Here is a 13,755-nt window from a genome sequence, read left to right as displayed (position 1 = left end):
TGTTATGGTGTCCAATTTATGTCGACTTAAATTTAAATGTCAATATTATTCAAAAAGTCCAGACATTTCAATATCTATGATCATCCACAATAATCCAATAATCTCAGTTAACTAGAACTGAGGGATCAGACAGTCAAAACTTGCAGACAGGAGACACCCATAGAGATCTATAGAAACCAAGTCAAAAAAGTCAGATGACTGTGGTACATTTTTAGGTACTAAAGCCACTTGGCTGCTGAGAATGGTCTATGCATGCAACGCACTATTCAGTTCTAAGTTGTCCGAAGATAACCGTCAATTTCTGACTGGAGTAGGATGTTAAACTGTTATCAAAATATCACTGGCAAGGATATAGGAGGTTCTATACATTCACATGCAGTGATGTGACCAAAGAAAGTCAAAACTGCAAGCAAACTGATCAGCGTTGAGCTGGTACACACTATACGACAGTGGTTCCCAAACTGTGCATCGTGGCAGTCTGGGGTGCCTCAGGTTGGTGGTCTAGCACCAAATCAAATTATTTATGGTCAATGTAATGTAAATATGTTGACAAAAAGCAGCGCAAACCTAAGGATGACAGGTAAGCACAATTTACTTCACTTTACTACTTTGCTAAAATTTTTTCTGTATTTCTCAATAACAAACTGTTGGCTTAGGGGTGCCATGAAAAAAATGTCAATACTCAAGGGGGCCATGATTCAAAAAAGTTTGGGAACCACTGCTACACGATCCAAGTACCCAAGGACAGATCGACTTAATGTAACGATACACGAGCCAGGGTACGGATAGAGCAATATATCGTTCTATGCTGCATGTTACGGCATGGCATTGTGCATTGCATCGCCCCATTTGCTGTGCAGTACAGCGGTTGGGATGATGCAACAACGACAATTGTGAATACAACAATCGGGCGTACACACTATAAGATCTATCGTTCCAACGCAGATCGGAAAGATATATTCTACGGATCATATAGTGTGTAGCCAGTTCGAAGTTGAGCACACTCTAAAGGAGCATACACACTAGACTATATGCTCCCTGAGCGATATTGTCTAGTGTGTCCCTGGCAGGGTGTGCTCAATGTCGTTCATGACATTGAGCACACCCGCTGAACGATATAATTAATGATATCGTTTAGCGCCCGTCTCTCTCCCCCATTCCCCAACATGCAGCAACCTGACGATATCGTCAGGTTGGCCTGCATGTTAGCCCGATGAACGACAATGACGAACGACCCACGTGCATCGTCGTTATCGTTCATCGTTTTTGTGTAAAAAAAAACAAAAACAAAAAAAAACGATATAGTGAACGACTGAACGATAACAATATCGTTATCGTGTCTAATAAATCGTTCTGACGTGGATCGGAACAACATGTTGTACTCATCGTATTGTGTACGCCCAATCCATTGTCCCTGGTCATCGTTCACCAGGTCATCTCATCGGCTCAGCTGCACGATGCGATGAATGATGTGGTGCACATCATGTAGTGTGTTTGCAAGACCACATAATATATTGGTCCAATCTTTCCTCTGAAGACATGAACTGCCAGTGATCTACATCAGGGCTCGACAAATCCTGGGGGCCAGGTCGCCATGGCTACCAGATTTTGCTGCCTAGCTACTAGATTTTGCAGTCAGGGAGGAAGCAGATCCTCATCAGCTCCGGCAGAGATTTGTGCTTATAGTATTGCGGTGTTCATATCATGCAGAGGAGTGCATGTGCTGAGTGTCGCCTGCGGTGACTGCTGTGCCTCTGTCCATCCTGACCTGCTCTGATCCCTGCTGTCATGCCCAGTCTATGCTGATCCTCCAGTACGTCCCGGCTGTCAACTGTATCTTATCTCTGGCTGCATAGACCTCTCCTGTAGTAGGGTCTATGCGTGGCCAGGAATTGCGGAGCGGCTTCAGAGGGATAGTGGTGTGACCACGAGAGGAGGGGGGTTTTGTTATACTTTCTGGCACCATGTGGTTCGTTATTACTGGAGGGTGAGGGGTGGAGCAGGGGAGCTGTGCAGAGCAGTGAGGGGGCCCCCATTTTACTGTATCCATTCAACTGTGACCATTTTGTGGACTAGTATAGTGTGTATAACAGTTGCATAACACACAGAGCTCCTCACTCACTCCTGTAATTTTTTGGGGGGGGACTGTAGTCTGGCTCCTACACTTTCATCCCGGCTCAGATTTTAGTAAAATTGGTCAAGCCCTGATCTACACAATGACTGCCTGAGTACAGGAGACAATTCATTGTATACGATCAGCCCAACAATATATTGGGCTGTTGTTCGGACGATTGCATTGCTTGTACGCTCTATATAGTGTGTTCTGGTACTTTATGAACGTGGGACGACTATAGTATCGTTTGTCACATCGTACGAGTGTGTACCCATCATTAGACTTAAAAATAAATCACATCTAATTTGTTATCAATATTTTTACATTAGATTTAACACAAGCACACGTGCACATTTTCTCACGTGCATAGATTCCCTAAGGAAAGGATACATGTAGGATACATAGACTCAACCCTCATAGCAACATGTGATCTCTGTTACATTAACCCTGCTGTTAACAGAGAATAACAGAAAAACAAAAACAGGTATAAAATGTATTTGTACTGTATTGAGCCGAGCAATACTCCTTAGTATATTTTGAACATCACAGAGGAGTGTGATGGAAGGTTGGTTAGCCCCAGGTACAGGAACTGTGTGACAGGCTCAAGGCCCTTCTCCGCCTAATAAAAAAAAAAAAAAAGCTAATGGGTTTTTGCCATGTAGGTCACAAGACAGAGCTGAAATACCCGAGAAATTAAAGATCACTTCACACACAATCCTCATCTTATTACTGTTCTGTATTTCACTTGCAGACTAGAGACTCGTACACTGTGAAGACTGGAAAGGATTAAGGCAGTTGCTCACATACACACAAGTCAAACAAACTAAACTCGCTCAACAAGATAATATTTATTAAGATCTTATAATTATAACTATTAGCATTCTTGCTAGGATGTTTTAGCGAGGCGCCGCGCCATGCCCTCCGGCGCGGTGCCCAGCTGAAACAGCCTGCGGGTGCCGTCCCGGGAAAACCGGGTGTAGCAGTAACCACTGGTGAATGTATGCGGGCGCATGCGCCAAGCATCCAAATCACACTGACAGCAGTGCTTGGGGGCAGCCTGGCACATCCGTAAGTGCCGAGCACACCCCCAAGAGTGGGGAAAAGGGTACGCGTCTTAAAGACACGCCCCATTTTACTTGGTCACGCCCCCTTTTCGGGCACCGCCGACAGACCTAGAGTGAACACTATAATATTGTTTACAACTTATTCATAGAAGATGCATAACACAGAACCTTACACAGAATGATACTCTTTTCTCTACCACAGAAATCTGTTCATTTTAGGGATTTTCTGGACTTGGGACACGAGAGACTTATGGAGCATACACACGGTCAGATGTGTCAGATGAACGATTTGAACGATTGAACTATTTGACCAACGATTTTGCTAACTATTTGAACTACGAACGATTTTTGACTGCATTAAAATGACTGCAGTCAGTTTTGGACGATTTCAAACACATCAGATGTCAGATATCGTTATCTGACCATCGGGAACGTGCATCGTTCATTGTTCAAACATGTCAGATTTTCCTACAGATATGAACGATTTTTTCAATTGTTATTCAGATCTGAAGAAAAATCTGACCGTGTGTATGCACTATAAAAGTAGAACACATCATACAAAATCCATACAGATGTCAGAATACAACTCGTTGCCGCAGCATTGTAAGGGAGCAATGCTGACCACTGTGTATGTTTGCAGAGTAAGACAGGAAGGGTTTATCTTCTCATGGCACAGTTCCAAATCTTACAATCCATATACCCTTTAGAAGGCCGAACATGCACAGTATGGAGTAGACTTCATAATAATGAGAAGTGTAGTAGGTTATCTTACTCAGTGCTATCATCTCTCAGTGTTAACAGTGTTTCTATTTTATTTAGCCATTTTGCATCCTCCTCCATACATTTGTTCCTTTGTTGCAGTGTTTTAGATTTATACACTTCTAACAAGCTGCTGTTAAATGGTATATGCAGGTCTCCAGGATCTGTCTGACTGCTGCCCTGCACAGTATTGCACACAAACATCTGTAAACACAATCTAGAGCATTAAGAAATGTTAAAGAAAGAAAAAAGGTAGCACCTATCCTCCAAAATTTGGATTGGTCTTTAATAGAAGTATTGAAAATAATAACGTATGTGATAACAGCTCTGATAAGCACCAAATGATACAATATTGTTTTATATGATACAGTACGTAACTAAAACACAATTTAGAGTCCTAGATATGTCAAATATAAATACAGCATCTGCAGGTATAGCAACCAAAGCACATAAATGTTCCATGAGTCAATGTGGAAGCCTCAGCAATTAAAATGTAATGATCTACTGTATAAAGTGGGAAACCACTGGTGTTCTAGTGTAGAGGTCACTGTAGATTTAGCATCATACATTTATACCTGTACCTTCCCTTCTGGGAAACACAGGACTGGATTCTATCTGGTGAGCTATTGGGATCACAGTGTTCCTATGACTGTGTGTGACACTTTATACAGTAGATAATTACATTTTTATTGCTTCCACATTGACTAATGGAACATTTATGTACTCCGATTGGTTGATATACCTGCAGATACAGTATTTATATTTATGACATATTAGGACCCTATTGTTCTTTATGATACAATAAAATGTGTTTTAGTTACATACTTTATCCTTTGGTGCTTACCAGAGCTTTTACCACATTACTTATTATTTTCAATATCACTATTATAGACCAATCTGTGTTATTGAAGGATAAGCGCTACTTTTTTCTTGTTTTAGAGCTATATGTCTTTAGGGTTGTGGTAAACCCCTTGGCTAGCAGCCACTAGTCTTCATTGTAGCACCCTGCCCCTGTCACAACCCATGCAGTTCCTCTTACCGGGATGTCGCTCTCTGCTTCAGTGCTTCTAGCAGTTTGTTGCATCAGCCGAGTGTGCTGGAAGCACCAGAGCGGAAAGCAACACCCCAGGCAGGAAAGAGGAACTGCACAGGTTGTGCCAGGTGCAGGGTGCTAGAATGAAGACTAAGCCACTCCATATGCACTACACCACTGAGTGGCACTCTTTAACCCAGGGCTCCACAAATTCCGAGGGCAAGGTCGCCATGGCGACCAAATTTTGGTGCCTAGCGACCAGATTTTGCAGGGAGGGAGGTTTTACATATACATTGGTTACACAGGGCGCCACCTAGAGGAGGGCGCCCTGACCCGGCCAGTGAAATGTACTATGACACAGCTGCCTGCGCTCAGGAGGGCGCCCACCGACGTTGCTGCCAGAGCTGTCCCCCGCCACCAGTACTCTGCAGTCGCTGTTGGAGCCAGCAGGTAAGTATGAGCAGGGGCGCCAAGAGGAGAGGTGGGGGGGAGCGGGTACTGTTTGCCTGGGCTTGCTGGAGGGGCCCAGCGGGGTCCGGCACAGCCCCCCTTCCGCATAACTAACTGCAGCCCAGCACATGCTGCTGTGTCCCGGGCTGCAGTGGGAGACTGCACTCGGCTGCTAAGCAACAGCCGCGGCAGTGTCCTATGCCTGTGAAGGGGAGAGGGAGCAGGTGCTCAGCAATACTGTCCTGGGTGAAGGGGGGGTTTGGCGCCTACATTTTTGTCCTGGCTCCTAGATTTTAGAAAAACTTGTCAAGCCCTGCTTTAACCCCTTGCTTCTTTAAAAAAAGGTTATCAAACAAGTCTGCTCATTTTCATCACCCTGAATTTGACAATAGCTGTATTGCTCTGATTGCAGGCAAATGGAATTACCATAAGAGTGTTCTCTTTTCTGTGCATGCTTAACAGATCAGATAAAGCATTCTAAAGCGTTGGTGTGCATACAGTTACAGCACCTACTGTAATATATTTTAGACTTATGATATTACTAGGCACGCAGGAAGAATATTTTTGCATGTGATGGGTTTGTGTGCTTAGAAATGCAGTGTTCATAAGCTATGCGGGACTCCATCCATTACAGAGGACTTCTGCAAGTGATCATGGGGGTATTCATGAAAGCTTGTAAATAAATACAATTGTGAAAGAAAGTACCAGTCAATCGGCTCCTGTCATTTTTCAAAACACAGCCTGTGACATGACAGTAATAAGCGGATCAGTTTGGTACTTTATCTCTCACAATTTTATCTCTCTCCGAGCTTTCATGAATACCCCCCCATTCCTGCTTTACTTTACTTTGTTGCATGTAGAGACCATTAGTATGCCCAGTCTCAAAGCTTGCACTAGTGACCCATCCACCACCTTCACTGTACAAGACCAACTAATACAAAAGTAATACACCGATATGTAGACAGTGAGCAAAATCGTACAGACAAAATATCTGCAGTAAATATCGGTTATGCTTATAATTAAAAACAAAGCGTATGATGGACACGTAAATACATATATACCGTTCATGTATTTTATGTATATTAATAAGGTCAATAAATCAACAGTTTGACCGAGTGAGGTTCAACAGCTGGATAGAATGAAACTCACTGTTTAATGTATAAACTGTCACACGCTTACCATTTCAGCTTTGACCTTTTTCAGTCCTCGATTATCCAGCTCAGGATCCTCACTCTCTGCTTTTATAACATTCATTGCATTCCCACTGTCTGTTGCCATTGCCCCAGCAAGCTGTTCTACTGCAGTCCCCACAGTCTCTTGCACAGATGTTCCCCGTCCCCCAACTCCTGGAGCTGGCTGCAGAACACTAATGGGTTCTTTCTCTCCACTTGCCCCAGATACTTCACTCTTGTCCTTTTTAGCCTTCCCGCTTTCTTTTTTAGAGCTAGAGGAGCTGCGGGCAGCCTTGCCAGATTTCTCTCCTCCCTTTGAAGGAACTGCTGCGGCGGAGGAAACTCCTGAGTTCCCCCCACCATCTGCTGAACGTCCAGACACTTCTTTTTTACTCGCTTCTCCTGTTGGAAAGAGTCCAGATGAGGTCTGACTACTCCTACCTCCATCTTTGCTACTTTTACTTCTCTTTGATTTAGACTTTGACTCCTTGCTTTGGCCACTGGGCACAGGTGTCACAAACTTAATGTTATCAGGGAGAGTGGCCACTGCATTAGGGGCTGGCAAGCCCACCTCTTTAGATCCAGACATCTCAAGCTTCTGCTGGTCTTTCTCTAGATCGGCATCCAAGTCAATGATCAGATTGCCCACTCCAATGTCCCATTCATCACCACTGTCATAGGTCTCCACGGGATTTGTATCCAGGCCTTTCCCTCCTGGTGCGCCACTGCTCAAGGACATCTTAAGTGTGCGCACCCTTCGGAGGCCTTAAATTGTTCCAGGATGTGATACGTCGCCAGCCTCTCTTCTCCAGCCTGGATAAGGTGCAACAATTTAGCCAAGTATAGAGGCAGACTGACAGGATGCGGAGGCTATAGAGGTTGAAGAGACAGCATTCTAACTGTAGACAAAGAAAAGTAAAAGTGGGGTGTAAGTTAATTCATACTTTTGGACAGACAGGGGGAAAAAAAAAAATCAAAATGTTGTTTGTTACAGACAAATTTACACATCAAGTCATTCATTAACTGAATTGTTTCCCAGGCAAAGTAGTGCTAGTCTTTCAGCAAAGCACAAGTGCAAATGATAAATGTTTTCTACTATGAATAATCTACATCTGCTAGCTTTTGCAAGTGATAGGTGACATCCCTTAATTTCTCAAATAAAGTCTTCCATGCTTTATATATGCATATCAATTCATTAGAAGTGTAAAGATTTCAATCAGATGTAGAAATGTCAAAAAATTTTGGAATTTTTCACCACCTGTTGGTCGCAAAGTTGTAGTACAAGAGCTGTGCACTTATGCTTGACTGTCAGAGCGACCGATTGGTTAGCGATACACACTTATCAATTGGCCACTTGATATGTATGGGCTGACATCACTACTGGTTGGGCATTTAAATTTGCCCATCCATTTGAGATTTTAGTGTCGGCGGTCCCTGCAGTAACAGTACGGACGGTCGGCGGGTCACCTGTACACACATGCAGATGCACCAATATATCTTCACATAAAATCGGAGTTCACTCTAGGTCCGGCGCTGGACCTAGAAAGGGGCACTTCTGCACACGCCCGAAAAGGCCACGAGAAAAGGGGACGTCTCTAAGATGCGTCCCCTTTACATCACTCTTGGGGGCGTGACCTGCACTTATGGACATGCCGGGCTGCCCCATAGTTCTCCCCTAACTGCGCCCGGCATCTATTCATCAGCGGTGATCGCTGCACTGCTATTTGTCCCGCGGGTGAAGACTACACTCGGCAGTTTGTTTTAGAGGGCTAAAACAGCCTAGAATGAACGCTAAGCATCGGCTGTGCTGTTGGGCCGACTTTACACATCTGTGAATGACGTTGTTCACAGACATATCGGGTGTTAACAACCGCCGATGCACTCACAATATATCGTTTGTCAATCGAACGAACGATATATTGACAAGTGTGTACCCAGCATAACACTCAAGCCTCATTTGCCCAATAATGTCCTGATGCAGATCTAATTGCAAACGAACCCTTAAAAATGCTGCATGTAAAAAAAGAGCTAATGCTGAGGCATATGCATCTTAAGATCTGTGAATGTTGGGACCAGCAGCATACATGCCCAGTTTACACCAGGTATACATCACATACACACTTGTTTTCAACCATATCTTTTTTTACTTACAAAATACAAATTCACAGTTACATATCAATAAAACCTATTTCAGTAGGAGCAACTCTCCTCTGTATGAAAGGAAAAATAACATGCACACAAAAAAGCATAATATATACCCAAGCAACTAAGAAACCATCAATCAGCATCAGATTTGCAGACAGCCAATCACAAACAGTTTACATCATCAGCAACAATTGACACGCTCCCCACAAACACGGCTTTCTCACGTGTGAGAGTCTCGGTATGAAACTGTTTGCAATAGTGCAAAGACGCCCTTACGGTACTAGGTCTACTTTAGAACGCCACTTCACAACCCTGTCACGCTTCTTAAGGTAAGGGTGGTTGTAAGGGCCAGGATCACACATGCCTGCACAGGCAGGTATGCGTGCATTCGCATTGTGGACATGGACAGAGCGTTTTCATGCAAGAAATACTATGCACACTGGTGTAGCACTCTGCATTAGCTCCTAAAGCTGGGTACACACGTAAAGATTTTCTTTCCAACTATCCAACTAGTTGATTGGTTGGAATGAAAATCTGGTAAGGTATGAAAGCAAATGACAATCAGCAATTTGCTCCCAAACGCCGGAAAATGGACAAAAACTGTTTGAACAAATTGTTTAGATCAAACATTAAACAACTTGTCTGACAACCAGTTTCATCCGTTTTCTGGCATTTAGGAGCAAATTGCTGATCATCAGTTACTCCCATATATTACCAGATTTTCATTCCAACCAATCAACTAGTTGGATGATTGGACAGATAATCTTTAGGTGTGTACGCACCTTTAGTCTAAAAAGAGTGGTTGAATTCACCTAAATAAATATATGGTTGTCATTTCTAACATTTTTCTGTATATACAGTCAGGTCCATAAATATTGGGACATTGACAGAATTTTCATATTTTGGCCTCTATTCACCACCACAATGACTTTGAAATGAAACAAACAAGATGTGATTTAACTGCAGACTTTCAGATTTAATTTGAGGGTAATTACATCCAAATCAGGTGAACGGTGTAGGAATTACAAAAGGTTTCTATATTTGCCTCCCACTTTTTAAGGGGCCAAAAGTAATGGGACAAACTAAACAATCCTAAATCTAACTTTCACTTTTTAATACTTTGTTGCAAATCCTTTGCAGGCAATTACAGCCTGAAGTCTGGAACGCATAGACATCACCAGACGCTGGGTTTCATCCCTGGTGATGCTCTGCCAGGCCTCTACTGCAAATGTCTTCAGTTCCTGCTTGTTCTTGGGGCATTTTCCCTTCACTTTTGTCTTCATCAAGTGAAATGCATGCTCAATCGGATTCAGGTCAGGGGATTGACTTTGCCATTGCATAACATTCCACTTTTTAGCCTTAAAAACTCTTTGGTTGCTTTTGCAGTATGCTTCGGGTCATTGTCCATCTGCACTGTGAAGCACAGTCCAATGAGTTCTGAAACATTTGACTGAATATGAGCATATAATATTGCCCGAAACACTTCAGAATTCATTCTGCTGCTTTTGTCAGCAGTCACATCATCAATAAATACAAGGGAACCAGTTCCATTGGCAGCCATACATGCTCACACCATGACACTACCACCACCATGCTTCACTGATGAGGTGGTATGTTTTGGATCATGAGCAGTTCCTTTCCTTCTCTTCTCTTCCCATCACTCTGGTACAAGTTGATCTTTGTCTCATCTGTCCATAGGATGTTGTTCCAGAACTGTAATGGCTTTTGTAGATGTTGTTTGGCAAACTCTAATCTGGTCTTCCTGTTTTTGTGGCTCACTAATGGTTTGCATCTTGTGGTGAACCCTCTATATTCACTCTTGTGAAGTCTTCTCTTGATTGTTGACTTTGACACATATACATCTACCTCCTGGAGAGTGTTCTTGATTTGGCCAACTGTTGTGAAGGGGTTTTTCTTCACCAGGGAAATAATTCTTCTGTCATCCACCACAGTTGTTTACCGTGGTCTTCTGGGTCTTTTGGTGTTGCTGAGCTCTCCGATGCGTTTTCTTTTTAAGAATGTTCCAAACAGTTGATTTGCCACACCTAATGTTTTTGCTATCTCTATGATGGGTTTGTTTTGATTTTTCAGCCTAATGATGGCTTGCTTCACTGATAGTGACAGCTCTTTGGATCTCATATTGAGAGTTGACAGCAACTGATTCCAAATGCAAATGTCACACCTAGAATCAACTCCAGACCTTTTACCTGCTTAATTGATAATGAAATAATGAGGGAATAGCCCACACCTGTCCATGAAATAGCTTTTGAGTTGATCGTCCCATTACTTTTGGCCCCTTAAAAGTGGGAGGCACATATTGAAACTGTGGTAATTCCTACACTGTTCACCTGATTTGGATGTAATTACCCTCAAATGAAATCTGAAAGTCTGCAGTTAAAGCACATCTTGTTTGTTTCATTTCAAAACCATTGTGGTGGTGAATAGAGGCCAAAATCTGAAAATTCTGTCAATGTCCCAATATTTATGGACCTGACTGTATGTCAAGCCCTTTGCAAGAAAAGTTAATCAATTCAGAATCAAAACTGGTCAATTTTTCCTTTGGATGGAGCCTATACTAATAATGTACATGCTAACAGTCTTGTAATATCATACCATACCATACTGGCAAAAGGAGGTGATCAAAAATGAGAGTTTATAGAAAATCTTTACATGCAACTAATGGAAAAAGAAAAAACTGTATTAAGGCAAAAACAATATCTTCGCATTGCAGGGAAAAATGATACAAATGTACAAGTACAAGAATTTCTGCAGATATATGCTGATATATAGTGCAGTAGCTAAAGCATATGGAAACCACTTAGTAGGCAGAATATTGAAATTAAACAAGTATGGTTCAACCCACACAGTTTACCAATCACAATTCCAAAACATGTGAAAAATAGGAAATCTGTAGTTTGGTTTAAAACATTTTCTGTGTATTCGAGCACTCTTAAGATTTCAAAACCCAGCACCAACATTCCATAACTTGACATCATCAAATTCATTCAGTGGCTGAACGGAGATAAACAGCATGGCTCCAAAAGTTTTCATCCCCAATTTTGTTTTACTACTAATAGAAGCCCAAAAAAATTCCATAGAGAACAAGGAAAAGGGGAAGCATGAGAAAGCATAGACAGGACTGGTCCTAACGTGAGCATTGCAGCACCCTATTAAGATACTGTCAGGTAAATTTTGTAAAGTGACCACCTAAACCAGCCATCCAAGCAGTTTAAAAAACCTCAACACAAATGCTGTAGCAAACCATAAGGGAGCACTGATGCCTCCGTTCCTATGTGCCACACCACATTAATATTTAGTGTTGGCAGTGATAGAACTTGAAGATGTCAACCATTGGTTTGTAGATCCTGCTCCAATGGACTTGATTACTGTACAGTAGCATGGGCCTACGAAGCACTTACTACACGTAAAAGATACTTTATCAAAATTCACATAATCTCATCTAGTCTTTTTCTCTGGACACCAAGTAGAAAATGATGTTGCAGAGTTACCACTATGCAAAAATAACAAGTATATTCAGGTTTACTGATTATTATACATATTCTTGGCTATTCCAGAATGTGAGATTTGATCATTGTGCACAGAATAAGCACATGGCACATTTAGTAGCAACCCTTCTATGTCAGCAGGTACAGAACACCTTTTATTCACCTGTGCTCCACAGCCCACACTGAGCAGCTTATACTGACAAGCACCCAACCCATGGGTTATAGCAACCACTGCATCTTATGCTACACAGTAAGGCCTGGGCAGAAGTGCTTCCCTTATTACTGTTATGAAATACAGGGGGGAGGGCAGCAAAACCACAATGTGCTTCCACCATTTTCACTGATGATTTAACACACTGTTATTTGCTTTGCATTGGTTTAGTAGCCTGCACAAATCTCTTACATCTTTCACTTCTGTTATTTTGGATAAAGAAAGATGGGAAGAAAAAAGTAAGAAAAAGAATATTCCAACAAAGCAGACAAAACACTTCTGTCCATGTCCTAAGGCAGATCATACATTCATTCCATGTGACAGGAGTGCTCGATGCCTCAGTATGACCCAACACACTGCAACGGAAAACTGAAAATATGGGCCAAAATTTGGGGGAAGGGAGCAGGAAGATTTAAAAAAAAAAAAAAAAAAAAAAAACAGAAGAAGTTGTTTATTTTAGGATGATCTACTGATTAATAATTTCACTGTATACTTACATTAAGACACTGTCATGTCTGCACTATTTATTTCTATATTCCAAGATGGCGGCGCGCAAGGACGCAGCGGCCCGTGAGCGCTCTCATATCCAGGAGAGCGAGGAGACTTTGTACCATTTTACTTTTCTTAGTGCGCTTGGATGGACAGGCTTGTGTGGGGTATCGTATACCTGGGAGACTATGTCTTTATGGCGGGGCTCATTTTGGGAGAGAGAGAGAGAGGACAGCCGCACAATATGATCGGGCTTCAGGGAGTTACATGGCCAGAGGATGCATCAAATTGATGTGGCTGGAGCTGCAAGAGGAAGTGGAGCCCACGGAGAAAGAAGATGCTGAATGAGATTAAAAAAATTAGTCAAATCTAAACGACATGTTTATTCATGTAGTCAGGATAATATCAATGATACTTGTCTATATTGTTTTTTTGTTATATAAATTGCGGCGTAGGGAGTAACTGAAGAACCATGGATAAACAGGGAGGTTTGCTCCTTGCTTGAGAGAAGGCATTTCAATCGGAGGCTATAGAAGGGAATGGTATACCAAATTTTACAGACTATAGAATTAACAAGGCTGACTTGGGGTGGATGGAGAACTGTTTTGCAGAGAAACATGTTTTATTCCCTATTTGATAGGGAAAATAAATACCCATATAGAGAGATCGCAACATCATTAGACAATATGTCTCCGAATGAATCAGCAGTGAGTAGCCTGCACTGTTCTGTGAATGCTACTCACTGCTGATTCATCCGGAGACATATCCAGGTAAAGCCCTTGGCCCAGACAGGACCCGGGAAAAGTTTAAGAA

General features: G+C 42.3%; 1 protein-coding gene across 4 annotated transcripts in view; it reads right to left on the bottom strand.

The window, feature by feature from the left end:
• The window catches only part of ZNF609 (zinc finger protein 609), a 153,797-nt gene that overhangs the window by 80,379 nt on the left and 59,663 nt on the right, over nt 1-13,755 (bottom strand). For all 4 annotated transcript variants that reach the window (XM_088446092.1, XM_088446080.1, XM_088446073.1 and 1 more), the window contains one exon: nt 6,599-7,490. In XM_088446092.1, the coding sequence (XP_088302218.1) occupies nt 6,599-7,330 (732 nt within the window). In that variant the 5' untranslated portion in view covers nt 7,331-7,490. The remainder of the gene's footprint in view (nt 1-6,598; nt 7,491-13,755) is intronic.

The sequence above is a fragment of the Taudactylus pleione genome, unplaced genomic scaffold (assembly GCF_031769625.1).
Source record: "Taudactylus pleione unplaced genomic scaffold, aTauple2 ptg000019l, whole genome shotgun sequence".
In the NCBI taxonomy this organism is placed as follows: Eukaryota; Metazoa; Chordata; class Amphibia; order Anura; family Myobatrachidae; genus Taudactylus; species Taudactylus pleione.
Note: the sequence above shows the minus strand (reverse complement) of the source record. Positions and strands in the feature narration are given on the sequence as shown.